The sequence below is a fragment of the Aspergillus aculeatinus genome (genome assembly GCF_003184765.1).
Source record: "Aspergillus aculeatinus CBS 121060 unplaced genomic scaffold BO66scaffold_1, whole genome shotgun sequence".
In the NCBI taxonomy this organism is placed as follows: Eukaryota; Fungi; Ascomycota; class Eurotiomycetes; order Eurotiales; family Aspergillaceae; genus Aspergillus; species Aspergillus aculeatinus.
In genome coordinates, this window is record NW_020291470.1 from 1,100,292 (window position 1) to 1,126,514 (window position 26,223).

Below are 26,223 nucleotides of genomic sequence, written 5' to 3' on the forward strand. Positions count from 1 at the left end.
GTTCAGTGTCCAAATCTCTTACCACTCAATCTCCCCTCAACCACATCTATTCACTCATTTAGCCTGCCACTCAAACCGCGGTTCTTCGGCCTATAAACTATAGGAAGTACACACTCATTCTTTTCTCCTCTGCTCAGCTCTATACACTGAATGTATGGTCCAGCCGCTACTGCCAACAATACGAAATCTTACTAACCCCTCGTGGCAGACACCATGCTCATCACCCGCGGATTCTCCCTAACGAACTTCGTCATCGCCAGCTCGGCCCTCTGCTTTCAAGTCTTCGTCCTTTATCCCTGGCACCACAAGCTCGAGGACGACTTCAAGGAGCTCAAGAAGGAGCACTTGCGTCTGTTGCAGGAGAATGAGGATAGCCGGGTGAAAGAGCTGAAGAGTATCAAGGAGCACCTCGGTCTTCTCCATCAGAAGGCTCAAGCGTGAGCGACATTGTGAGGCATACTACGGGCACTTTCGAATGATTCATGCATTACTTACATCAGCGGGATAGAGATAGACTGCATGCGTAGAGGAGGACGCGGGATTGTATATACTGCGCGCACGAATCGAACGCCTTCTTGCTCTTTTGCTCGACGGACACCTCCAGATATAATTGGGTGCAACATACAGTGACTCGGGATCCTAACGGTTATGATCCACTGGAAAAGATCAATCGTGCCAGAACGATATCACAGCCAAGCAGGAAACACCATGATTGTCACATTCTGATTAGCTTGCTAACTTGGATACGAATTTCAAACTAGCTCTCGCCCCAACACTACCCACCCTTAGGCTATCAGGCCGATACATTGACAGCTGCGTTGGCAGGGCCCGTGACAGCCGCTTTAGCAGCCGCCTCCAGGGCGTCCCTCGCAGTCCCAGCGGCAGCTCTGTCGGCAGCCTCATTGGCAGCCCCGTTGAGGGTGCCTTTGAGACCCCTCACATTGCGATCCGCCCGCACAAACGCCTTGTAGCTGGGAAACAGCCCCTGGGGATCATACTTCTCCCGGACGTGCAGGAACTTCTGCAAAGCCGTGTCGGTGATCACCCGCGCCTGTACTTGTGTAAGTATCACATATCAATCGGTGGGAGACAAACGTACGTTGACCTCCTCCCAGTTCGGATCCAGATCCACGACAAACATCCCCACAGCAACAGACAGAGCCCGCTCATACCGTTCTTGGATATGCTGGCGGAGACTTGACTCGCGCTTGGGGTCCGTCCAAATAGTCGCCGTCATCAGATACAAATCCTGGGGCAAGCTCATCACCATCTCGTTCTCGTCGGGCCGCTGGTCGCAGTGGTAGATGTATACGTTGGATTGCCGGGTGGGCAGATCTAGCAGGGCGGGTTTCATGGTTTCCAGCAACTGACCTTTGTTAGTGCATACTCCGATGGAGCCTGTGAGAGAGAGCAGGAGAAGAAGAAGAAGAAGAATATAAGAAGACTCAAGGCCAACTCACCCGAGGTAGCGAGCAACCCGGATCGCTGAAGATACTATTGTTGTGGACGCGGGTGCCCGGCCCCGGACCGGCTTCTCCGGCCGCCAGAACTTCCTCGAAGGTGCACTTCTGGACGGGCTGTTTGTCGAGCATGAAGTCCTGCACCTCGTCGACTTGGTCGTAGGCACCGAGCATGGTCTGCGCTTCAGATTCTGTGTCAGCGTAGCAGTACAGCAGCAACGTGAGGTGCAAGCGGGCCCCCGGGGGGACCTCATCCCCGGTGGCGTCCACTTCATCCTGCGCGTACGCAATGGCCATGTTCAGATCCGTGTGCTCCTTGGGAGTGGCCCGACCGGCCTCGATGGCCCAGGTCAGCAGCGTCTCGTAGTTGTCGTGGTTGATCTCAAATTGCAGGGTCCGTTGCCAGGGATTCTTGGCGGGGATGGTCTTGCCCCAGAACCGCGTCACAACCCCAAAGAAGCCCAGTCCGCTACCGCGTGCGGCCCAGAAGAGGTCGGGGTAGTGTTCGCGGTCCGCAAGGACCGTCTCCCCGGTGGGTAGGACGATCTCCATCCGGGTGACGAAGGTCGCGGCGGCACCAAGACTCCGCATGAAGAACCCTTGTCCGCCCCCGAGAAGATAGCCGGCCATGGCCACGGTCGGAGCATGGCCAATGGGAAAGAAGCGGCCGACTTCGCTCAGCTTCTCGGTTACCTCGCTGATGCGGCAGGACGGCCCAAAGGATATCTGCGTGGTGACCTCGTCGTAGTCGACGTGTCGGTTGAGGTTAGTGGTGTCGATCAGGATGCCGTCTTGCACGAGATAAGGCGATTGCGCGGCGTGGCCCGATGACCGCACGCTCACGGTGGTTCCAAGCTCGGTGGCTCGATTCAGGGCTTTCTGTACGTCCGCTGGGCTCTCCACGAGATGGATCTCACGGGGATAGCGAGGGCCGGCCGCACTCGGGTTCATCTCGCGACATCGTTCGTACTCGGGCTCCCCGCGGGCGAGAACCTTCGAGGAGTACTCGGGGTGTGTGATGTATTCAGGTGGTGCCATTGTGTTGAGATTGATCGGAACTCGATGCTGTTGAGATTGTATGAGGACTCGAACAGTAGCAGAATTGCAAGGCCATCTATATAGCTTCCCATCCCCATCCTTGACTCTTGACGTCACTGGACGAAGGTGGCTTGATGAAAGAGTGGTCAAATCCTATTTTGGAGCGTGTTCTGGTGTCTATACCAGACGCCATCAACTAGTCGGGAAGAGTAGTATCCATGGTTGGCAGGTTGCGGCATGTGCAGCATGCAAGGGTGAAACTGAAAGCTGGAGAAACTCTGGGATGACCAGGGAAATGGTGCCTTGAACCTGGAAGATCTTCGTCTGACACCGTGCTGGGCGGGCCCTTTTGACTGTCTGGAATGTCAGAGGCGTGCATGACGGTATCATCGAGGGGTTGTATGACGAAGGATGATGGTTTACAGTAACCTACACAGTAGGCGCCGTGAGCAAGCAGTCAGATGCTTTGCACTGCGGCCAATTCTACTCTGCGATCAAACCATCGCCCTCCTCCCAGTCCTTGATGGGATAATCTTCTCTGCGTGCTCAACATCAGTCATTTGTCCGAGCTGCCGCAAACCTGTCAATTAGTCTTGGTTATTCTCGCCGGATATAACTTCGCTTTCCGTCAAGCTCGTCTCAGATAGGGACAATATCGATGTTTATGTGGTGTACAGGATGAACACTTTGATCCTGCATGAGGTCAGACATCTAAGTTGTCAAGTATTCGAAAGATGAAGAAGAAGAAGAACAAGAAGAAGAAAAAAAAAGGCTCAAGGATGGTTAACCTGATGCTCATTGGCAGCATAAGTTAGGGCTTGCAACATTCAGGAGTGCCGATGTCGGATGCGACCGAGGCAATTTGATTCTATTCTCGTCCCTGATGTCAACCATGATCTTCTTCATCTACGGAGTAGTCGCGGCTCCACTTGGCGAAAAAGTCCTGCATCAGTAGCCGAGTCTTTCCGTCACGCTTCCACCCAGAACCAAGGAATTATGACATATCATAATTTCCATTGCGACCCTTGCTACTGGCTGTTTGCCGGTGATGGCGAGCAAGCGACCGTCTCACGCAGTCCAGAGCTCCCCCGCAAGGCTTAATCAAATTCGGGATGGATGAAACCAGTCCTTGTCGGATGTCAACCTTACTCTGATGTCATCGCGCCCTCCTGACGTCTGCTAGAGGACGGGGGACCCGCTCGATGAAGCGGAAAGATGGTCACTGGCTAATGATCTCAATCTCAGACATCGATCTAGAATTGAGTCCTGGTTGATCTGTGTCGGCCAGCTCGAAGCAAGGACACCTTTTTTGGTCTACCGATGACACTATTCGAGGGCTCGATCGATTCTCGACGATTATCACATGGCTTTCCAGGTGACTGGATTGATGATAATGCAATGCAAGGGTTATCTTTGACTGACAGTCTAGAAATCTTTCTTTTTCTGCGCCCCGTCAGTCTTGAGCGAACTGCCACATGGTTGACTCGATCGGCATCAGGAGCTCGTGAAGATGGGGACATGTCATAATGCGCCGGAGGCCTGAGCGAGAGATACTCATTATCTGTTCACCCGTCTCGTATTTTGGCCGCGATAGATATCTAAACTCAATTCAGATGTGTGATCGCTCATCCACATTCACCCCGTTGTCGGCCGGGAATGCTCGGCGAATGTAGCAGCTTTGCCGAAGCCGAAGCCGAACCTCCACAGCATGGAGAGCTTCAAACTCCGGTCGGCAGTAGGCAGTAAGTTATCTTGGAACTAATCGTAAAGGAGTCTTCTCCAGAATACTGCTTGTTCTCCAAATGTACTGCCTCCGTGAAAACCAAGGAAAAGGGGGAAGACTAGGTCTTTTAGGTTTCCTTGCAGTCTGCCCCGGGATGGAGATACGAGGGCGAATGCACAAGTCACAATTCACAATCGCCAACAGATGCAGTTCGGCAAACGGGCGCTCCACCTTCCAAGCCTCACCTTCCCGTACTCATCCAGCGACTGCCGATTGAACCATGGGTCAAAGACTTCTGGAAGCTCTAGTTCTCAACTAGTGCTACTGCTCGGACATGAGTGTGCCTGAGGAACTGGGCCGGTCCGGCTCCGATGAACTTCGAAGGTTAATACAATAATACAGTCATAATATCATAAGAGACGGTGTTAAGAAGGCCCCCATTCAAGAGGGAAGGACTCTCAGACAGCGGTGCAGTGGAAACTAAGCTCGTTAGGGCATGCCCCGGCGTGTCGAGTTGCTGGGGGCAATGGAGGACGTCCAACCTGTCGGCGAGGAATCCCGGCCATAAAAAATCTTTATTCCACCACGCCGCATCCACTCCTTGCGAAAAACGATTCGACAAGTGTCGAGGGGGATGCAATGATGCATCGCAATGGGGACTGGAAGGAGCGGTAAGATTAGAAAAGGAGAAGAAATGGCGACGATGAAGTGGGTCTCTTTCCCCCTTCCCGCCCCCTCCGTGAGAACTTGAGAAGCCACCAAACCACACCAAGACCGATCCTGCAGATCCACTTCCCAACCATTGCCGGACACAAATCTGGTGAGTGACAGATGTCAGAAGTCAATTCACGGCATAACTGCAGTCGATTCTACAGGTGACCGTTTATTATTTCCCAAATCGCCGCCTTCATAACCCTATTTGGGACAGGCTGCTGGTGGTAGCCTGACGCCAAGTGGATTTGCCCGGGGATTCACTTACACATCACATTTGCCATGCTCCGCTCACTACGGAGTACACTAAGGCACGACAAAAAAAGAAATGATGAAGAGAATTGACAGAAGACGGAAGACTGAAGAAAATGGCAAAAGAAGACGAAAATCTCGATTTCGGGGGGGCCCCGGTTCATCGTAAATAGCAGATCGATCGCCCCCTTCTCGATGGACCACCTCGTAGTCAACTTGCTGTTCAAGTCGGTCTGGTCTGTCTGTCTTTCTTTGCTTTTCCTCCGATTAGACTGTCGATTTGCTGGTACTATTGATTGCAAGCAAGAACCCTAATTCCCCATCTACACATCCAACCATGGTTCTGCAGGGCAAATCATCCAACGTCCCCCGGCATGTTGATCGGAAAGCCCTCTATACCGATCTTGGGGCACGAGTCCACTACTTGCAGCAGTTTCTAGAGTTCAGTGAGGGTCAGTGCCGTCTGGGTCCAATTGCCACTTGAATGGTCCTCCGTGACTAACGAAGATCTTGAATAGATGATGTCGCCGCTCTCAACAAGGGATCCAAGTACATCAAGGCGCTGGCGCCTACCCTGGTCGATAAAGTATATGCGAAGCTCCTCGAGAACGATATCACCGCTCGCGTCTTTCGCACACGCGACACATCCCTGGAAGATGAGGAGGAAACCACCTATCCCACCTTCGATAGCGCCTACATTCAGCGCCGCCGGATGTTCCTGCGCTGGTACATGACCAAGCTCTGCTCGGACCCTACCAAGCCGGAATTCTACGAATACCTGAACAAAGTCGGGTAGGTGAATCTGTCCCCATGGTTGTCTGGCCCCTCGAAAACCCTGCTAACTCCTATATCAGACGGATGCACATTGGCAAAGACCGCATGCTCGCCTTCCACGTCGAATACATCCACATCGGCGTGTGTCTCGGGTACATCCAGGATATCATCCTCGAGGCAGTCTTCAGTCACCCACAGCTCACGCTCGCCTTCAAGTTGGCGCTGGTCAAGGCATTGAGCAAGGTGATCTGGATCCAGAATGATCTCTTCGCCCGCTGGCAGGTCCGCGACGGCGAGGAGTTCGCGGAGGACGAGACTGAGTCGGTTCACGAAAACAAGGAGCAGCATCACGATGATTCGGCCTCGTACATCACTCGCTCCAACACCCAGCTCTCCGAGGCCCCGAGTAGTATCTTCTCCGATACCCGGTCAGTTGACACGACCACCAGCCATTTCACCGCCACAATGCACGCCCCAAGCTCATCGCACTCCTCGCACTCGGCCTGCCCGTTCTCGGGCGGATTCAAGCAGTCCTTCGAAACGAAGGTCTGGTCAGGGCCAGACGGGAAAAGAGGTCACTGACCGACCTCCGTTGTGGCATTGATGAATTTCCTTTTGGGCTTAGGTATAGGTATATAGGCATAGAGGGATTAGAGGTGTAGGAACACATGGGATACTTGGGAGGGTTGTGGGAGTGTCGGGATTTTGGGAAAAGACTTGGGTTTGGTGTTTGGTCTGGTTGATTGCTTGATATGCTGCTTTTGATTCCCCTGGCTCTGCAGAATTGAATGACTGTTTGTCTTTTACAGTGAAAAATTAAACGTACCTTGTCAAGTTGAACAGTATTGCGTACTTGGTTCCAGACGTTGACTGGGACGGCTTGCGCCGGCATCGGATTCAATATATATTATCCACTTTTTGTAGTTATCCACCACAACATAGACTGGAGGTTTACCACGGTGTTGTCAGAGCCATATATCCTTGCATAAATTCGGTACACTTAACAGCAGGCAAGCCAATTGTGGCATCGGATTGAAAGGGAAAGTGTCCAGGTCGACTACTTAATGGTATCACCATGGACGGGCTATTACTCTACAGGACTCGATGAAGGTTCATGCCACGATTTTTCGACTGATGTGCCCCGACAAAGCTGAGATAGCTACGGATAGCCCGAGCTTGCCATCAACCTGGAAGGATAGGACTGAGCACCTGGGAGTAACCCTGTAGTGGCGGTCACCGGAAGACCATCCGTCGAATTCGCCTACGACCTAATCCCATTCCCCCCTCTATAATCAAGCATATTCCACCCTCTCGTAGCCACAAAGTCCATGCATTGGATCCGACCAAGTCGTGCTCCCAAGTAGCCCGTGATGAATTGGGGGATGTATGCGAGCGTGGGTGAATCGGGTCCGCAAACGGCCGGTCGGACTTTCCAGAGCAGAGAACGTTTGAAGGCTTTCATCGCAAGGCTGCTCGGGGAAACGAAGACGGCGCTTTCCGATTGAAAGAGACATGTTACTTCTGCTTCGATCACGTTCGTCTCAAAGCTCCATTTGCAACGAGCGGATCTCGTGGAACATGTTGGGACTTGGTGGAGGGTCGGAGGACCTTGAAAGTGGGTGATGAGATAGATCTAGAGCATCCACACAGAGAGAATAGGAGCGAGACGAGCTAGAAATTAGCATTTGAAGGTGATAACGCGCTGTTGTTGGTGTGTCGGTGGAGAAGGGAATGAGAGCCCCAAGCTGGAGTGTCATGGCACAAGCCTCATTGTAATTTTGTCAGTGCGTGATCGAGTAAGAGAGTAGAGGTTCGACCTATTCAGGTGAGGATAAGAGAAGTAATGAGCTTGGCTAGATCAAGAATGGTGGATGTTTTGTCGTCTCAAGTGATAGAGAGATTGGTGTTGAGTGGTTGAGGTGGTGGTGGGAGAAGAGAAACAGAAATGGGCTGCGATCGAATGCCCGACCCGTAAATATCACGTGAGTTGTTGCGATTTGTTGCCTTGCTGCCTTGCTGTCTTGCTCGCTTGCTGCCTGGCGCCCGGCTATCCGCTACTGCCTAAGGCCGCGAGGCCTCCCCAACTCTGCTCACCGGGGGGAGCTACTGGAGGGAGGTGTTCAACAAGCAGTATGCTTTGTTGATTGCTGGGACATGAACGATGCTTGTTTACCTGGCAAGTAGATACTCAAAGGTATGAGTAGTACTAGGTAAGCGGCCAAGGATTGTCTCCGATAGGTCCGATGCCATTCGGAATCCTCCGAACCCCACTTCACCGGGTCGGGTGGGCACATTTGGAGACATACAGTATACCTACTTAGGAGTATACGTTAAGGCCATAAATTCGCATGCAAGGTTGAGTTGCTGTCTATGTCGGGGGCTCAGAGACCCCCGAATAACCTCACAACTAGACCATCGAATCCTCACATCGCCGTCGCAACAATGATTCTTCTCCCCCCTCACCAGATGGCCCTTGTCCAGGCCGAGCCCTCCAGCTCCAGTCCCTCCACCCCAGCCCTCACCACTACAAAGGCCATCCCCCAACCTGCTGGTCCCTATGACATCCTGATTCGAGTCACCGCCGTGGCGCTCAACCCCACGGATTACAAAATGCCATTACATCACCCCACTCCCGGCGCAACGATGGGCTGCGACTTCGTCGGTACAGTCATGACAGCTGCCACCGCCAGCACGTGGGATGGAGAAGCCCTTCCCCAACCCGGCACACGCGTTTGCGGTGCCGTTCACGGATCCAATCCGGGCAGTCCTAACATTGGCGCGTTCGCCGAGTACCTCGTGGCCGATGCGCGGCTCGTCCTCCGCGTGCCTGTGGCATGGAGGGATCTTGAAGCGGCGGCACTGGGCGGCATTGGCTGGGGAACGCTGGGGCTGGCCTTTTATGACACTCTCCGGCTCGAGGGCCGGCCATCGGCGCCGGTCCGCCCTAAGGCAGATGGGAATCGTGTGCCTGGCTTGGTGTATGGCGGCGCCACGGCAACGGGGACCATGGCTTGTCGATTGTTAAGTTTGTATGTGCAGTAATAACCCCTTGTCGCTTCGTCATCTCTCGGGTGCTGATGTTGAACGTGTCCATAGATCCGGATACAGCCCCATTGCCACGGCCTCTCCGGCCTCTTCGCACTTGGTCCAATCGTACGCAGCAACATCGACTGTCCCCTATACCGTTCCGGACTACGTGGCTAGAATCAGGAAAGAGACCAACGCATCGCTGCGCCACGCGCTAGATTGTATCACGTCACCAGAATCCGCGGCAATTTGCTGCGAGGCCATGTGCCGGGCTGGTGGCATATATGCATCTCTGGAGTTCTGCCCAGAAGAATGGCGCAAGCGGAAGGTCGTCCAGATGGAGATGGTGCTGGGCTATGAGATGTTGGGGAAGGAGGTCATGCTGGACGGCGTGTATCATCGTCACGAAGACGTCCGGAAGTTAGAGTTATCGACCGGTTGGTGTCGCGAAGTGCAAGTGCTGGTGGATCAGGGCTTAATCCGATCGCATCCGGTCCGGGAGGTGGAGGGGTCATGGGAGGGGATTGTGAAGGGATTGCTGGTGTTGAGGAAAGGGGAGGTCCGGGGAGAGAAATTGGTGGTCCGTTTGAGTGATTAGAGCACTAAGTTTGGTTTCTCTCTCTGTTCCCAGGGCGCAATCTTTGTCGGGGTGGGGACAGCCTTGCTCAGGAGATGCTGCATCTAGCATATAAGTTTTAGCTATGTGGGCGGCACCACTTACATTTTCGGGCAATGCGATGCATGGGGGGCTGCTCCTGGAACTATCTTCTGGTCTTAATGTATGTGTTTTATTCTTGACGGTCTTGCTTTCGTCTGTTGAGAGGTTATCTTAAGGGCTGAGGGGTGAGAGGCTCCAGTTGAAGGGTGGCTTTCATTTGAACGCGGTGCTCTGAACAAGAAGAATTAACAAGGATTGGCAAGGGCAGAAACACGCAAATCTATACTACACATATGAATATCTACTGCTTGGCTTGCTCCACGTCTTCCTGTTCCGCTTTCTTCTCCTCCAACCCATACTCCGTCTCGAGCTCTGTCCGAAGCTTGATCTCCTTCTCGAGAAACACAAGCAGGAACGACACCCCAGAGAACACGATCGAGATCTGCCACACCCGCTTGAGCGCGTCCACGTACACCCCAATGATATCATCGCGTAGCGCGGGAGAAAACGACTGGATGAAGCTGGCCGACGCCGATTCATAGGTCCGCCCGCGTGACAACGGCTCGCGGACCTGCGCATCGGGAATCCGACCGGACAGCTGCTCGAATCGGTTGTTAAAGATCGCGGCGGGGATGGCCACGCCCCAGATGTTCCCAAAGCTGCGAACGAACGACCAGGTTGCGGTGGCTGCCGCCTGGTCGGACTCGGCCATCCCGGTCTGGCACGCTGGCAAAAGGGTGTTGAGCACAAACCCGGATCCACCCCCGGCGATCATCTGGAAGATGACCCATTCGGCAATGGTGCTGTTCCGATCGAACAAAGTGAAGAGACCCAGCCCAATGGTGCAGACTGCAAAACCAATCAGGTGGAGGGGCTTATAACGGCCAAATTTGGCCAGGATGAGGACGGCGACAACGGCCGCGGGCACAGCCACGACAATGATGGGGAGGACCTGTACCCCAGACCGCTCCGCGGAGGCGCCCAAGACGGCTTGGAAGTAGACCGGCAGGAAGAACATCACCCAATACAACAACGCAGAGTTCAAGAAAGTGGCTGCAAACACGGTGGCTGAGGTGCGGTTGCCAAAGAGTCGCGGTGAGACCACCGGTTCGCGGATCCAGGGAGAGTTTTCCAAGGCGACAAAGATCAGCAACCCTACGAGGCCAAGAATGAGGGAGACGAGGATGTGCCACGATGACCAGTCATACTTGGTCCCTCCGTAGGTGAGCGCGAAGAGCACCGAGACCGTCGATGCGATGAGAATGGTGTTTCCGATATAGTCGATGCGACGGATCTTCTGAAGGAAGCTCATCTCTTTGTTCGATCGAACATGGAGGAAGAAGAAGATCATGGCCAAGGATACTCCTCCAACCGGGAGGTTGATATAGAATACCTAGACTTAGGTGAGCGGTCATGCTTGGGCCGATCAGGGTGCAGTCTGCCGGTACTCACCCATCGCCAGGTCGAGTTGTCCACAATAGCACCTCCAATCCACGGTCCCAATGCTGTCCCGACGAAGTATACCAGGAGGACAAAAGCCATGTAGTTTCCTCGCTCGCGCAGGGGCATCAGATCCGATACAATCACGTCCACGATCATATTGATCCCACCACTGCCCATCCCCTGCACGGCACGGCCAGCAATCAGCATTGCGCCATTGTGAGCTCCACCACAGATCCCGCTTCCGAGGGTGAACAGAGAGACAATCACGAGGGTGATCCATCGGCGGCCAAAGATGTTGGCCAGCTGGCCGAACAGAGGCTGTACCGCGGCGCTACGAGACACATATCGGTCAGTGGATCTCAATTGCCGTCTTTGAAGGTGCCCCCTACCTGGTCAGGAAGAACACATTCGTCACCCAGATGTAGTTCCCACCCATGTTCAGTTCCGTGACGATGTGCGGCAAGGAGGTGGTCACCACCGTGTTCTCGAGGGCACTCAGAATGCCGATCACACAGAGAGTCGCGATAATTATCCAGAAGCGGAAGCCCCTTTCAAACGATGGACCGGCCTTTTTTTGCTTTTCCTGTTCACTGGAACTCTGCTCGGTGGATGCCGAGCTGGCAGAGGGGTCAACGGGAGCTTGTTCAGACATGCTGACCGTGAGATGAAAGAGAGATCAAAAGTGTCACGTTCGTGCGCTTTGCTTGGGATCCATTGAGATATGAGGCTGGACAGGGAAGGAGTCGAATGCATTTTTATTGGGGACCAAGTGACTTGGTCGGAGCATTGTTTGAGCTGGTCGGGGAGTCGGATCGGAGACTTACAGGGATGGTGGTTAGGGCTACCCTCCGAAAGGACAGAAACACAACACAGCACAGCACAAGCTCTCCTGTAGATTCAGGGGAGGGACCATATAGAGATCGGAGATGGGAGATTTGAAGCAGATAGGCTGCGGAGTGGCAATGTTAGTTGTTGAGGCCTACCCTTCTTTCAGCTGCGCCTGCAACCTTCCCCCCTCGACTGTTAGGTAAGCGCTAACTTAGTCTAGGCCACCACGATCCTCGTGCTATCTAGACCTTTTTTTTTGGGTCAGTCTTGGTAGCATAATCGGCCCCCATAAGGAAACATCCTGCTGCGGAGTGATCCTCCCTCGCGCGTGTCCTCTTGTGAGTCTATGTATTTATGCAGTTTGAGTGTGGCTGGCGGCGTGCGTCTTCCTTTCATATTGCGCCTTCTCTCGGGTTGATTCCTCATGGTCAGATTATACCTTCCCCTCACGTTTCTCCGCTCTGTTTGCTCTGGGTTTGATTTTTCCCTTCTCTTTTGATCGCTTATGCTCTCCCCTCTCTGCGTCTTCCACGCGCGAGTTTGGCATAAGCAATTTCTAGCTAGAGATCATGCTGATGTGGATTTGCGCTTGCAGCGGCTGGACGACCCCACCTTGCTAGGCCCCTAGGTACCTAGGCAGTGTCCGTCATCTGAATCACCGTCAGAGCCGTGATCACATTCCCAGTCGGAAAGTCTTCACAGATTTGTTTGTCATCGTCGGGGAGCGATCGATGCGTATCACAGACTTGGCAGCGCGCCCTGCAGCCCGAATCAAATTGTCTCTTGGAGGATGGGATGACAAGAATGAAAGATGGTAAGCTCCAGGCTAAGCTCCAACCCGAAGAGGCAAAGTACGGGAGTAGTAAGAGAGAAAATAAATCAATGGCGATAGTAAGGTAACGGTGATGCACTGCCAGATCAGGTATTGGTTGACCAACACTACTAGGTAGGCTAAGGTACCTTCCTACCTACCTAACTTACTGCCAGATGTGTAAGATTTGGTTAGTAAGCTGACGCTCGCTCGTAACTACTGCATAAGATCCGTACAGAACCTAGTGGTAATTTGCCAAATAACAGGTAACAGTCAGTGAACGTGGCTAGATAAAGTACGGTGTGGTGTAACTTATATGGCTATGGCTTCAGCCGCCTCACCATCACCACCATCATCATCATCATAATCATCACTTTTACCTTTCACGTCTCCAGGAACTCTAGGTAGACGGTAGACGAGGGGGAGGACCTACAGGAGGAGCGACGACGAACGCTGAATCCCATACTCTGACATCTATTCCTACCAATCCACCCAAAACCGTTCGTGATGGGGAACTACTCCTTGGGAGGCGAAGTGCACCTGAGCTCTCTCCAGGCCGAGACGATCGTCTACCCAGCAGCCAAACGGTATGCCTGCGACCGTTGTCGCACTCAGAAACTGCGCTGCCCACGCGAACAGCAGGGTCTCCACGATCCCTGTGCTCGTTGTATCCGAGCTGGAGTGGAGTGCGTCACCAGCGATGCCAAACCCTTGGGCCGCCCATCGCGCTCCGATCATCGCTCGATTCCGCCCTCCCGAAGGCAACATCCACAACATCCACAACCTCCACAACCACCCCAACCACCACAACAAAGCATGGACAGCATTCAGACTATCGAGATTCTCGAAAATGACAATGGGATCACCCCCTCAGCCATCCCTCCATGCATTGACCCCACCACTAATCAGACCATGGCAGAGGGTTGGGATAATGCATTCCTCCAATGGAACCACCAAAACGGGTTCTCCTTGGGGCCTCACGACCACCACCTCAATGACACCACCATGCTGGATGGAGACACGGCCCCAATCAACTCGGATCTCGCCCTTGCATTCCCACCCTTGGCGACCGATACACCATCCCTGACGCCTCCATCTGCATCGGCTTGGGTCGACCCAGCTGAGCCCCTGCAGTTTCCGGACCGCGAAGAGGATGCCGTGCGGCGGTTGGCCTCGCTTGCTGGATCACTGCAGGCCCTCTTGGCCCGGACGGACCCTTCACTGTGAGACAGTATCTTACTGAACATTGCGTGCTCAAACGGGTCGGGTCCGGTCACCGAGTTGCCAAAATGGAACCCACTGGATGAGGCGCTGAAAGGCACCGCTGAGTTCGTCGCGATTCTGCAGGCGTTACACCCCTCCCCATCACCCCCGGGTTCCTTGTCTCAGCCACGTCGCAGCCCGGCAGGGTCGGCAGAGAGACCCCCGACAGACTCGGGTCCCAATCGATCAATGGGTGGGGAAAGTCCAATGAGTGGCGGAAGTCCCTCCCAGACCGCCGTGTTCTCCACCCCCACCGTGCTCATGGTCATTGCATGCCACATGCAGATCATTCAACTCTACGACTTCATCTTCACGCAGGGTCAGATCTCTCTGCAGGCCATGCCAGAAGAGGAGATTGCCAACTTTCGCATGCTGGGCGGGTTGCAGGTGGCAGGAATCCCGCTGACCCAGGGCCATCTGCAAGTGAAGATCCTCATTCAAGTGATCGAGCACCAATTGCATCGCATGGAGAGGCTGATGGGGCTTCCCGTGGAGTTCCGGATCTCCGGTCGCTCGGAGGTATACCAGGGCTTATTCAATACTTTGGAATCGGTGACCCTGCTACGGGCTGCCTTGAGCCGGACGGAAGGAATGCAAAGCACTACGGGTGTTCATCAGATCCTGTCGCTGAAAGAAAACATGAAGAGTATCCAGCAGATGTTATGATCCTTCAATATCCGTTCTCTGCTTTTGCTAGCTTTGGGAAATGAACCTTTCTTTTCTTTTCTCCTCCTTTGCGTGCGCATATGGAATGGACTTCAGTAACAGTATCCTGATTCGGCATGAGTACATCTGCAGTGGGTCATGTGAGATAGATGGTCTTGTACGATGACACGCTTCCACGACCAATGGCTCTAAATCATCGACTCCCCTGCGCTGGGTCTGGAGACCGGAGTGTATCGGACAATCACCGGTGGCTTTTCCCAGATGGCGTACAGGCGCAAGTCCCGCTCCCAGTCCACCTCCCCTTGATTCAACAGCTCCCAGTCAAACTCCCAGATCATCTTGGCCAAGTGAATCCGGGCCTGCATGTATCCCATGTTCTGTCCGATGCATCCGCGGGGGCCCATGCTAAAAGGCTTGAATGCGCTCTTGACGTCCGCATCAATGAGACGGTCATATTCCGGATTGTTTGAAGGCAGAAATCGCTCGGGATGGAACTCCCGAGGCTTCTGAAAGTACCGCGCCGAATGCGTGACTGCAAAGCCCGCCGTCTGCACCACGCACTACCATCCCTGCTAGGTTAATCTCCGCTTCTCACCATGCTAGGCGTAGGTGTAGGGGGCAACTGGACTCACCCCAGCTGGAATATAGTGGCCATCCACCGTGTCCCCAGGACTGATGCGAGGAAGTCCAAATGCTCCGTTAGTGTGGAGTCGCAGCGTTTCCTCGATCACTGCATGGAGCCAGGGAAGCCCCTGCAACGCTTCGTTTGTGAATCTCCTGGTATGTGGCAAAAGTATCCCGAATCTCGGTCTGCAGTTTCTGGAGAGTCCCGATGTTCGGAAAGGAAGAAGATGGCAGCAGTAAACAGGTTTGTGTCAGGATCAAACCCACCCACAATGAGATGGTTCGCTTGCGCGACGAGAAAGTCTTGCTCTGGGACGGGTTTGTCCTCCGGAAGTAGCAAAGAAAAATAGTCAGGGTGCTTCAGACTATCGCGATTGTTCACCCGGTCTCGCACGATTTGCTTGTTGGTCTTCAGCAAGGTTGGTAGGATGGCGGCCATGCGCGGCGGGAGTGCAAGAAAGACTAAGGGGTGAAGCAGAGGAAATCGTCGCATGACTTGGTTGAGAGTGCCCCAGAGCCCGATGCCTCGAAATGCCTGCAGAAAGAGATGTGCTTTGCCTGGATGCACTCAGAGATCGGTGTAGTTGGGGCTATTTGTGCGTGCTGGGGGCTTACCATCGCGGACATTGTGGAAGTTATGGCCATAACCCATATCGCCGGCAATGTCACAAGCGAGCCAGTCAAACCACTGAGACCTGAGGTCAGTGCCCTAGTCTCGGAGCTTTCCTCACGGTGCTACTTACATCTCTCATGTCCACTCCCTGTTCGGCAGTGCCCAGCTCTCTCAGCCGCTGGATGAAGCGGTCAATATGCTCATGCAGGGCTGGCTCCTGCTCTTTCAATGCGCGGGGGTTAAAAGCAGGTGCCAGCATCTTACGGACAGCCCGGTGCTTCTCGACGTCTGGATCCGCTGCGATTCCGGCATGTTTGCCACCGATGTGCTGGAAGTCGGTTTTGATAAACGTGGGCCTGTTCTTGGTCCCACTCATAAGAATATCTACCCCCAATCATGAGACAGACGCCCTGCGCTCGTGCACCCTTCGGGACTGAGGTGGACTGACCTACTTGCGCCTCGGGCTTCATGAACATCAGTTCATTGGGGGCGATTCGAACAACATCGCCTGGTTTGCTTTAGCCCGTGTTACTGCCGACTTTTGGATGGATCCTCAAACCATATTCCTCCAGGACTCTTTCGATGGCCCAGGGATATGATGGCCCAGGGATACCGGCCAGAGATCCTAGAATGGTGGCCAGAGAAGCAGGCTTTGCTCGCAAGTTCATTGACATGGGCAGCTTACCAGTGATAGGCGTACCACAAGTTTGATACCGCAGCGAGTCTTGGCCCAGGATACTTGGCTAGCGGGTGGAAGTAAAGAAGGTAGATGGTGCGACAAAGTGCGTAGGAGGTGACCTGCGTAGGGTCAGCTTATAGCTTTTTCCTTAGGCTGGCGCGCGTGATAGTCAGGCGTACGATTGTACATCCGAGCACCAAGTATGTCTTCAATGAGACCTGATCGAGGGTCGAGAAAAGGGACCACATCTTGGGTTTCGAATACTGAGGATAATGCATTCCGTTTCCATCGTCGGTGGCTGGGGTTTATAACGATGTGATCCTGCGAATCGTGTTGTGATAGTATTGCACCGGCAGCATGCAGGGGTCTCATTCATCGCGACTCTATCTCAGTAATCAGGCATTCGAAGAGTTCGAAGTCAAGTCATCGAGCACAACGATATCATGCTCCGGCTACCGAACAGGGAAATTGTCATTTTGATGAAGACGAGGCTGACGAGGCTGACGATGGCGAAGCTCACTCGTCCGTGCCCCGCGTGCTCAGCGGAAGTGTCCGAATACGATGGTGGTGGCGGCCCCGACCTCGGAGCGGCTGTAGGAGCTCTGCCCCAGCTCGCCCGTAAGCCCTAATGCTCGTGTGTTTCAGAGCTGCACATGTCAACCACGCGCAGCTCACATGGCGTCTGGCACTAATAGCATTAGCTGCACTGGCGTTGACCAATCCCCGATCTCCCGCATGGACACCATCTGGTGGTCTTTGCGAGATCTCCTGCGCCTGCATGATGCAGTGCAACCCCACGAGCGATCCTTCAGGTGTACGAACTTATGACGATAGGCACGCCAAGCGAGAGCAGACCTCCATCACGTAAGAGGAGTGTCAGCACGAGAGAGCTCTCCGCATGGAGCCAGCTAATCTAATCACGTACGCACACAGTACGATCCAATGGCATATTCAAGAACTAGCCGAAAGTTGGATGGCCAGCGAGGTGGACAAAGGATCCCCGATGCATGTTTGTGGTAGTTCTGAGCTTCTGAGCGGAAGTGGACGAAGTCACCTATCCAGATCCCATTCTGTGGGCCTCGAGACCGAAGTCGATGGAGGTATATGAAGGGTGGATGTAGCTCCGTGAACAACGATGCTTCTAACCCAAGAATCAGATCCCGAGGTCTTGTCACTACCCTATCATATATATAGATCAAGATAATTGCAAAGGCCCCTCCTCACAGGGCCAACGAGCCTATCGCCGTTATCGGAAGTGGTTGCCGGTTCCCCGGCACTGCAAACTCGCCATCCAATCTCTGGGAACTCCTGCGCCAGCCACGAGACCTGCTTCGTGAGATCCCTACCGAAAGATTCAACGCCAAGGCATTTCATCATCCAGATCCACAGTACCATGGCCACAGCAATGTCCTTCATTCCTACTTACTCGATGAGGACGTACGACGCTTTGATCCACAGTTTTTCAACATCAAGCCAGTCGAGGCGCAAGCCATGGACCCGCAGCAGCGCCTTCTGCTGGAAACGGTGTACGAAGGCCTCGAAGCTGCAGGGCTGACGATTGAAGGGCTTCGAGGCTCAAGGGCCAGTGTCTATGCTGGCCTGATGTGCAACGACTACGAAGCCATCCTGCTCCGGGACTTTCAACAGATTCCGAATTATCATGCCACAGGAGTGGCGCGCAGTATTGTATCGAACCGCATCTCGTACTTCTTCGACTGGCATGGACCGTCGCTGACCGTGGACACTGCATGCTCTTCGAGTCTCATTGCGGTTCATCTTGCGGTCCAAGCCCTCCGCGCCGCAGAAACAAATGTCGCTTTCGTATGTGGATCGAACCTGATACTCGGGCCGGAGAACTATGTCGCAGAAAGTAAACTGAAGATGCTGTCTCCCGACGGCCGGTCCCGGATGTGGGATCAGAGCGCGAATGGCTATGCACGAGGCGAGGGTGTAGCGGTCGTGGTGCTCAAGACCCTCAGCGCAGCTCTGGCAGACGGGGACCATATAGAATGTCTGATCCGGGAAACAGGCATTAATCAAGATGGTCGGACGCAAGGCATCACCATGCCCAGCGCTATCGCCCAAGCCTCGCTCATTCGAGATACATATGCTAGAGCAGGTCTAGATCCACGGCAAGAAGGGGATCGCTGCCAGTACTTTGAGGCCCATGGCACCGGCACTCCGGCAGGAGATCCCATTGAGGCAGAGGCCATCAACGAGGCGTTCTTTGGTCAGTATACTGTGTCGGGCACACAGGCAAGCACCCCGCTTTATGTTGGCTCGATCAAAACGGTGATCGGTCATACGGAAGGCACCGCGGGTCTAGCTGCTTTGCTCAAGGCATCCCTGGCTCTCCAGCATGGAGTAATACCTCCAAACCTCCTCTTCCAACACTTGAATCCTCGCATTACTCCATTCTACGACGCAGTCGAGGTACCAACTCAGGCCATCGCCTGGCCGGAAACCTCCCCTGGTAGTCCCCGGCGTGCCAGTGTCAATTCGTTCGGCTTTGGCGGTTCCAATGCGCACGCAATCCTGGAGAGCTACCAGCAACCAGAGAGGCTTACCGGTACGCCTCCTGTCAGTCAGGTGTTCAGTCAATTTGTGTTCTCGGCCCATTCAACCCAATCTCTGGTCGGAAACCTGCGCGAGTATTCACGGTTCTTGGAGACCAATCCGACCATCAGTGCGCAGGATCTCGCATGGACACTGCGCGCCCGGAGGTCCAGTTTCCCGGCCAAGGTCTCATTTCCAGCCAGCTCGATCCAATCTCTCAAGGCAAATATTGACGGGTGGTTGACGACCGAGGCCCAATCTGCGGGAGGTACTATCGGGGCTCGTATGACGGTATCTTCGAGCACCAATCGGCCGCGACTCTTGGTCATATTTACAGGCCAAGGAGCCCAGTATGCACGAATGGGGGCAGAGCTCATTGAGCGGTCGCCCTACGCGGCTGCAATTCTGGCCAGACTTGAAGGTCGACTTTCACAGCTACCGATAAGCGACAGGCCGCCTTGGTCCCTGCGCCAAGAGTTGCTGGCCAAGGCAGCCAGCAGTCGAGTCCATGAAGCATTGATTTCCCAGCCGCTCTGTACAGCTGTTCAAATTCTGTTGGTGGATCTCTTGCGTCTCGCTGGCGTGCAGTTCTCGACCGTGGTAGGGCACTCATCCGGAGAGATTGGTGCTGCGTACGCGGCCGGTTATCTTTCAGCCGACGATGCCATCTGCATCGCTTACTACCGTGGCCTGCACAGCAAATTAGCGCGAGGCCCTGAACAAGGGATTGAAGGAGCCATGCTTGCAGTCGGTACCTCGTTAGAAAACGCACAGGAACTGCTCAGCATGGAAGAATTTTCCGGGAGAGTGACCGTAGCTGCCTGCAATTCCTCTTCCAGCGTCACACTCTCTGGGGATAAAGATGCGATTGAGGAACTGGAAGCTATCCTTGAAGATGAAGGAAAGTTCCGCAGACGCCTCAAGGTGGACAAGGCGTATCGTTCTCACCATATGCAAATGTGCTCAGGCGCGTACCTGCAATCTCTGCGAGGCTGCAACATTCGACCGCAGCAACCGTCAGCCGACTGCGTGTGGCTTTCAAGCGTTTATGAAGATCCCGCTGTCGACCTTTCATCGACACTGCATGGTCCTTACTGGGATGAGAATATGGTTAGTCCTGTACTGTTTTCCCAGGCAGTCAAGCGAGCGTTCGCGTCCGGACCCTACGACGCGGTGATAGAGGTCGGCCCTCATCCGGCGCTCAAGGGACCAGCTACCCAAACCGCCCAAGAGGCGGGCTTCGAGGAGGTGTTATACACCAGGCTGCTCACTCGCGGGAAGGAATCCATAGGTGGTTTATCGAACGCCCTTGGACTGCTGTGGGTGCATCTCGGAGCCTCCGGCATCGATATAGATGGGTTTGAGCGCGGTTTAAGTGGCGGGCGAGACTACCAAATGGTCCTTAACCTTCCTTCATATCAGTGGCAGCACGACCGTGCATCCTGGCACGAATCGCGGATTTCGCGGTAGATGCGCCAGAGACAGCATCGGGTGCATGCATTGCTCGGGGATCTCTGCCCCGACAGCGCTCGGCATCGTATGATGTGGAGGAATTTGCTGCGACCGACAGAAATTGGCTGGATTAGGGGCCATCAGCTCCAGAGTCGAACGGTCTTCCCCGCTGCAGGGTATGTGGCCACTGCCCTCGAAGCAGTTCGATATTTTATATCCGAGCAGGATATTCGACTCATCACAATCCTCGACTTCATCATTCACCAAGCGATGGTGTTTGACGACGAGGACGCGGGGATTGAAGTGATCACCTGCCTGGACGATGTGCGCAGTGAAGAAGAGCCAAAGCGGGTCAGGGCTCGATTCACGTACTCTGCAGCCGTAGGAAAGGAGCGCGACAGGTTGACTCTGGTGGCCAGTGGTGAGGTCGAGATCCTTTTGGGCGAACCCTCACCCGATATTCTTCCCTCTCGAGGACCATCAGAACCCAACATGATTGAGGTTGAGACCGATCGGTTCTACCATGCCCTGGAGGACCTCGGATATGGCTACCAGGGACCATTCCGAGCCCTATCAGCATTGAAGCGGAAATTGGGGCGAGCCACGGGCCTCGTGGCAAGGACGCCCACAGATCCAACCAAGGCAGGGTTCCTGGTACATCCAGCCATGTTGGATGCAGCCTTCCAGTCGGTCATTTTGGCCTATAGCTACCCGAATGACGGCCAGCTCTAGTCCTTGCATGTCCCTACTCGGGTTCGGTCGGTCTGCGTCGATCCGGCGCTCTGTGGTCGGCACTGGGCCCATGTCGATGATCTGCCCTTTGAATCCTCTCTGGTTGACCATGAAGGCCCAGGCATCACCTGCGATGTCGACATCTATAACGCAGACAATGCGCGGGTCGCACTGCAGATAGAGACAGAGAGTAATACACAGGAGGGCCAGAAAGAGGAGCCGCCTTCAAGTCCGGCCCCTGGGGAGATCCCTGGCGAGGATTCACCGGCTCTAGTATCATATTCAGATTCTATTGATCACCTTTCCCAAGCAGAATCCAGTTCGCCAGAAGAGGGTCACCTTACGCCCATTTCGTCCGTGATTGACGAGCCGGCCAAATCCACCCCGAATCCGAGACCAATAGCAGCGATCCAACAATCAGGTCGGTTGTCCTCCACCCAGTCTATGTTCTGGTTTGTGCATGCGTTGATGGAGGATAAGACGACACTGAATCACACGGCGATGTTCCGATTGAGTGGGCCTCTGGATGTCGACCGACTGCGCGAGGCTGTCACGGCCGTGGCTCAACGCCATGAGGCACTACGAACATGTTTGGTGATGGATGCCAGACAGCACATCACCCAGGCAGTCCTGGAGACGTCTGTCTTGCGGTTGGAGCTCAGACAGATCCACGCGGATGACGAAGTCATGGCCGAGTACGAGGCGCTGAAGCAGCACGTGTACGACCTCACGTCCGGAGAGACCATGCGTATTGTGCTGCTGTCGGGCTCGCCGGGGCACTACCACCTCTTGATCGGATGCCATCATATCAACGTTGACGGCATAAGTTATCAGGTACTCATGGCCGACTTGGAATGCGCGTACAAGGGGGAACCTCGGGACACGCCAGTGCTTCAGTATCTTGACTATGCTGACCGGCAACGCGAACAGCACGAGCAAGGTGCATGGGATCAGGAAATTGCTTTCTGGAAGCGTGAGCTGGGACCGATCCCCAGCCCGTTACCCCCCGGCCGTCACCTTCTTGCCCATCGGCAGCCACTGCATCACTATGGAGTCCATTCCGTGAAATTGAGGATCGACACTGCTCTTGCGAACCGGATTCGTGAAGTGGTGCGAACGTGCAAGGCGACCGCGTTCCATTTTTACCTGGCGGCTTTCCGGGCTCTGCTGCATCGCTACCTGAATGCTCAAGATGTATGCATTGGGATTGCTGACGGGAATCGGAGTGGCACTGGGATGTTGGATAGCATCGGCCCATATGTGAATCTGCTGCCCTTGCGGTTTGTGGCGCGGGATGGGCAATCCTTCCAGGAGGCCCTAGTCGAGGTCAAGAGTAGAACTTATGCCGCTCTTGCCCACTCCCAGCTGCCTTTCGAAGTCCTACTGAACGAGTTGCGAGTGGCACGCTCACCGACACACAGTCCGCTCTTTCAGGCCTTCGTGGACTACCGGCAAGGGACTCGGGAGAGACAGCCGTTCGGGGACCTGCAACTGGAGATGCTTCATTTTGAGCCCGGACGAACTGCCTATGATGTCAGTCTCGATATCATTGACAACCCGGGACAAGACGCGTTGGTTGTGGTCATGGCTCAACGGAATCTGTACTCGCTAGGCGACGCAGAGGTGATGGCTCAAATCTACGAAGATATACTGCAGGAATACTCGTCCATTCCAAGTATGGCGGCCGACAAGAATTGGAGCTTTCGACCGGAGACATTACAGAAAGCGCTGGACGTTGGCAGAGGCAAGTCATATCCCCAGGAGGCTTATCCAGTGCCGTATCCCCACTAACTCGCAGCATGAAGGCCCGGTGTTTCAACCACAGTGGTCCAGGACACTCATTCACCAATTCGAAACGCAGAGACATTTGCACAAAACAGCCCTTCACGTCGCCAACGCTTCCGCTTGGTCATACGAGGAGTTAGGGCAACGCGTGGACCGCATCGCGCGGGAGCTGATCAGCTGCGGGGCACAACCAAGTGACAAGGTTGCGGTATTGCAGGACCGCACTGCAGATCCCATTGCGTCGATGCTGGCCACGATGAAAATCGGCGCGGTGTATGTTCCACTGGACCCTAACGTCCCATTAGCCCGACTGGCAAAGATTGTCCGTGATTGCGACCCGGTGGCTTTGCTGGCCGATAGCACTACCGTCACTGAAGGGGGAAGCCTCGCACAACCATCGGCAGCAGTGATGATCGATGTCTCAGAGTTAGCTGCGTATTCTAGCGGGAGTTCCCTACCGAACCACGCGGAGCCGGACGCTACAGCGCTGATTTTATATACCAGTGGCACCACAGGCACCCCCGAGGGCGTCGCTCTACCGCACTCCAGTTTCTGCCACGAAGTCGAGGTCTCGGTGTCCACCTACGGCCTGACTCAAGACGATCATATCTTGCAGCAAAGCGCCGTCAGTTTCGACATGTCTGTTCTACAGGTATTTCTAGCACTGGCGCAGGGTGCCACATTATGCATGACTTCGGCGGCAATGCGGGCGGATCCATCTGCTATCAGTGCCTTCATTACACAGGCCGGGGTGACATTCACCTGTGCTACCCCGTCCGAGTACCAAAGTTGGCTACAATCTGGTCACCGGCGTGAGAGTCTGCGACTGTCTGCCTGGCGCACAGCTCTCACGGGAGGAGAGCCAGCCACCACGGCCCTACTTCACAGCTTCCGCGACCTGGGAAGACCTGAGCTTCGTTTGTATAACGGGTATGGACCAACTGAGACAACGTGTTGCTCCACCAAAATGGAGCTGTCGTACCAGAATGCGTTTCTATATGCCGAGTGTGTTCCAGCAGGGCGCCCCTCTGCGAATGAAGCGATCTACATCGTCGACCAAGCAATGCGGTTACAACCTGTCGGGCAGCCCGGAGAGATTCTCATCGGGGGAGTGGGGGTCGCGTCAGGTATGTCAACAATGAGGGGTTGACCAAAAGAGGCTTCTTAGCGGACGTCTTCGCAAGTCCCAAGGACCGACAGCAAGGCTGGACAACAATGTATCGGACCAAGGATTACGGACATCTCCGCCCGGACGGCTCACTCATCATCGAAGGTCGCGTAGACGCAGACACGGAGATCAAGCTCCATGGAGTGAGAACCGACCTGATGGATATTGAGAAATCGATATTGCAGGCGGCTGAGGGGACTCTTTGCAATGTTGCTGTCTCGGTGCGCTCGGCCGCGGAGAAGACGTTTCTGGTTGCGCACTGTGCCTTCTCGCCCACAGTATATCAATCAACAGCAGAGCAAGAACAGTCCCTGCAAGCTCTACTGCCTCAGCTGCCGCTCCCGCAAGGCATGTGTCCTTCCGCATTGGTCACAATAGACCAGATGCCGTTGACCAGCGCAGGGAAGCTTGACCGTCATGCGCTGGCTCACCTCTCCCTTCCAGCATCAGCCGAGTCCAGGCGTGAAGCTACGGCTACCAGCACGCTATCCGACGCGGAGACAGAAATGAAAGGTCTCTGGGAAGAGGTGATTCCTGAGGAGCTCTGGAGCCATCATCGGGTCGACAGCCAGACGGACTTCTTCCATGTTGGGGGGAGCTCGATGCTCCTGGTCGATTTGCGGGCTCTAATCAGCAATCGCATTGGTACATCGATCCCGCTTATCCGGCTTTTCGAATCCAGCACGCTGAAAGGCATGGCATTGCTCATCGCCAGGACGACACCAGGAGACACGACAGTCGGCGTTCTCGACTGGAAGACGGAGACCAGCCTCACTCCCGACCTTGCACGCATCGTTGGGCCTCCTTTGCCCTCGACATCCCTGCTGCGATGTCCACCAAGGGTGATTGTTCTGACCGGAGCATCTGGGTTTTTGGGACAACACTTGCTGCGACACCTGCTTGCCCAGCAGCAGCCCGTCGTTGACCAGGTAATTTGTATTGCAGTACGTCAATTAGCGGATCGAGCTCATCTCTTTGCCGGAATGGACCGGCAGCGGGTCGTCTGCTACGAAGGAGACTTAGCGGCGCCTCGCCTGGGGCTGAAGGAAGACGACGCCCAGCGGATCTTCGGCACTGCGGACGCGGTGATTCATAATGGGGCGGATGTATCCCATCTCAAGAACTACCATACTCTCAAGGGTGCGAACGTGCAATCGACTCAGGAGCTCGTTCGGCTGTGCCTTCCCCGGGGTATTCCCCTCCACTACATTTCCACCGCCGGCGTGGCCATGTTCACCACGCGCGAGGCTTTCGCCGAAGTCTCCGCTGGCGATGCGCAACCTCCTTCTGACGGTTCTGACGGCTACACGGCTACCAAATGGGTGAGCGAGCTGTACCTCGAGCAGGCCAGTCAGACGTTCCAGCTGCCGGTCTGGATTCATCGGCCATCCAGTGTCGTCCGTCAAGAGCGCGCGGGGGCAGCAGAAGCCATTGACCAAGACCAAGACAACGTGGACGCAAGGCCCATGTTCGATCTGCTCCAAAATCTCCTCCGTTATTCCCGGCACCTAAAGGCCGTGCCCGTCTCCACCAACCTGAAAGGCTCCTTGGACTTGGTCTCGGTGCAGAATGTGGCGCGCGGAGTGGTGAAAGCGGTGGTAGCCCAATCGATCGACCAGCGTGAAGTCGCGTACAGTCATCTGACCGGGGATTTTGAACTACCGATTGATGGATTGAAGGAGTATCTTGAGGGGGAAACGGGAGAGGCGTTTGCGATGCTACCGATTCGCGAGTGGGCGCGTCGAGCGGAGGGGGCGGGGCTTCATCGCGCCGTGGCCACGGTCTTCAGCCGGGTGGATGAACTGGCACTGCCGCTGCAGTTCCCACGATTTGGGCACACGAACGGGTGGAAATGGATGCATGGAAGTGAGGAGTAAGAGCGATAGTTGGTGGTGGTGGTGGTGTTCAATTGTTTGTTGTGGTCGCCCTCGCGGTCACGTGGGCTAGTCTTCTGGACTAA

General features: G+C 54.7%; 7 protein-coding genes across 7 annotated transcripts; 4 read left to right on the forward strand and 3 right to left on the reverse strand.

Annotated features, from left to right (window-relative positions):
• Nucleotides 1–583: 583 nt before the first annotated feature.
• On the reverse strand, nucleotides 584–2,498 carry BO66DRAFT_445282 (FAD-binding oxidoreductase; the record flags this gene model as incomplete). The annotated part of the gene is made up of 3 exons (XM_025651647.1): nucleotides 584–1,051; nucleotides 1,100–1,366; nucleotides 1,461–2,498. 3 exons carry the CDS (start codon nucleotides 2,496–2,498, stop codon nucleotides 794–796), a joined length of 1,563 nt encoding a protein of 520 aa, XP_025509309.1. The 3' UTR covers nucleotides 584–793.
• Nucleotides 2,499–5,399: 2,901 nt separating this feature from the next.
• On the forward strand, nucleotides 5,400–6,731 carry BO66DRAFT_363362 (protoglobin family protein). Its single transcript, XM_025645113.1, has 3 exons — nucleotides 5,400–5,636; nucleotides 5,703–5,976; nucleotides 6,039–6,731. The coding sequence occupies exons 1-3, from the start codon at nucleotides 5,522–5,524 to the stop codon at nucleotides 6,538–6,540; spliced, it is 891 nt and encodes a 296-aa protein (XP_025509310.1). The 5' UTR covers nucleotides 5,400–5,521; the 3' UTR covers nucleotides 6,541–6,731.
• Nucleotides 6,732–8,424: 1,693 nt separating this feature from the next.
• BO66DRAFT_363366 (zinc-binding alcohol dehydrogenase family protein) lies at nucleotides 8,425–9,583 on the forward strand (the record flags this gene model as incomplete). Its single annotated transcript, XM_025645114.1, has 2 exons — nucleotides 8,425–8,987; nucleotides 9,055–9,583. The coding sequence occupies 2 exons, from the start codon at nucleotides 8,425–8,427 to the stop codon at nucleotides 9,581–9,583; spliced, it is 1,092 nt and encodes a 363-aa protein (XP_025509311.1).
• A 361-nt stretch (nucleotides 9,584–9,944) lies between these two features.
• BO66DRAFT_363369 (MDR family MFS transporter) lies at nucleotides 9,945–12,026 on the reverse strand (the record flags this gene model as incomplete). The annotated part of the gene is made up of 3 exons (XM_025645115.1): nucleotides 11,476–12,026; nucleotides 11,096–11,417; nucleotides 9,945–11,036 (listed from the first exon to the last, which is right to left on the reverse strand). Exons 1-3 carry the CDS (start codon nucleotides 11,736–11,738, stop codon nucleotides 9,945–9,947), a joined length of 1,677 nt encoding a protein of 558 aa, XP_025509312.1. The 5' UTR covers nucleotides 11,739–12,026.
• A 1,008-nt stretch (nucleotides 12,027–13,034) lies between these two features.
• Nucleotides 13,035–14,065, forward strand: BO66DRAFT_8935 (Zn(II)2Cys6 transcription factor domain-containing protein). Its single transcript, XM_025653691.1, has one exon. It carries the CDS (start codon nucleotides 13,233–13,235, stop codon nucleotides 13,950–13,952), a length of 720 nt encoding a protein of 239 aa, XP_025509313.1. The 5' UTR covers nucleotides 13,035–13,232; the 3' UTR covers nucleotides 13,953–14,065.
• A 663-nt stretch (nucleotides 14,066–14,728) lies between these two features.
• Nucleotides 14,729–16,818, reverse strand: BO66DRAFT_416741 (cytochrome P450; the record flags this gene model as incomplete). The annotated part of the gene is made up of 8 exons (XM_025649620.1): nucleotides 14,729–15,214; nucleotides 15,287–15,431; nucleotides 15,521–15,836; nucleotides 15,894–15,966; nucleotides 16,022–16,275; nucleotides 16,340–16,407; nucleotides 16,577–16,689; nucleotides 16,750–16,818. 8 exons carry the CDS (start codon nucleotides 16,816–16,818, stop codon nucleotides 14,843–14,845), a joined length of 1,410 nt encoding a protein of 469 aa, XP_025509314.1. The 3' UTR covers nucleotides 14,729–14,842.
• A 258-nt stretch (nucleotides 16,819–17,076) lies between these two features.
• BO66DRAFT_467184 (uncharacterized protein) lies at nucleotides 17,077–26,140 on the forward strand (the record flags this gene model as incomplete). The annotated part of the gene is made up of 9 exons (XM_025652542.1): nucleotides 17,077–17,188; nucleotides 17,272–17,434; nucleotides 17,504–17,670; nucleotides 17,728–17,740; nucleotides 17,797–20,592; nucleotides 20,713–21,232; nucleotides 21,311–23,044; nucleotides 23,109–24,222; nucleotides 24,264–26,140. The coding sequence occupies 9 exons, from the start codon at nucleotides 17,077–17,079 to the stop codon at nucleotides 26,138–26,140; spliced, it is 8,496 nt and encodes a 2,831-aa protein (XP_025509315.1).
• Between the last annotated feature and the right edge of the window lie 83 nt (nucleotides 26,141–26,223).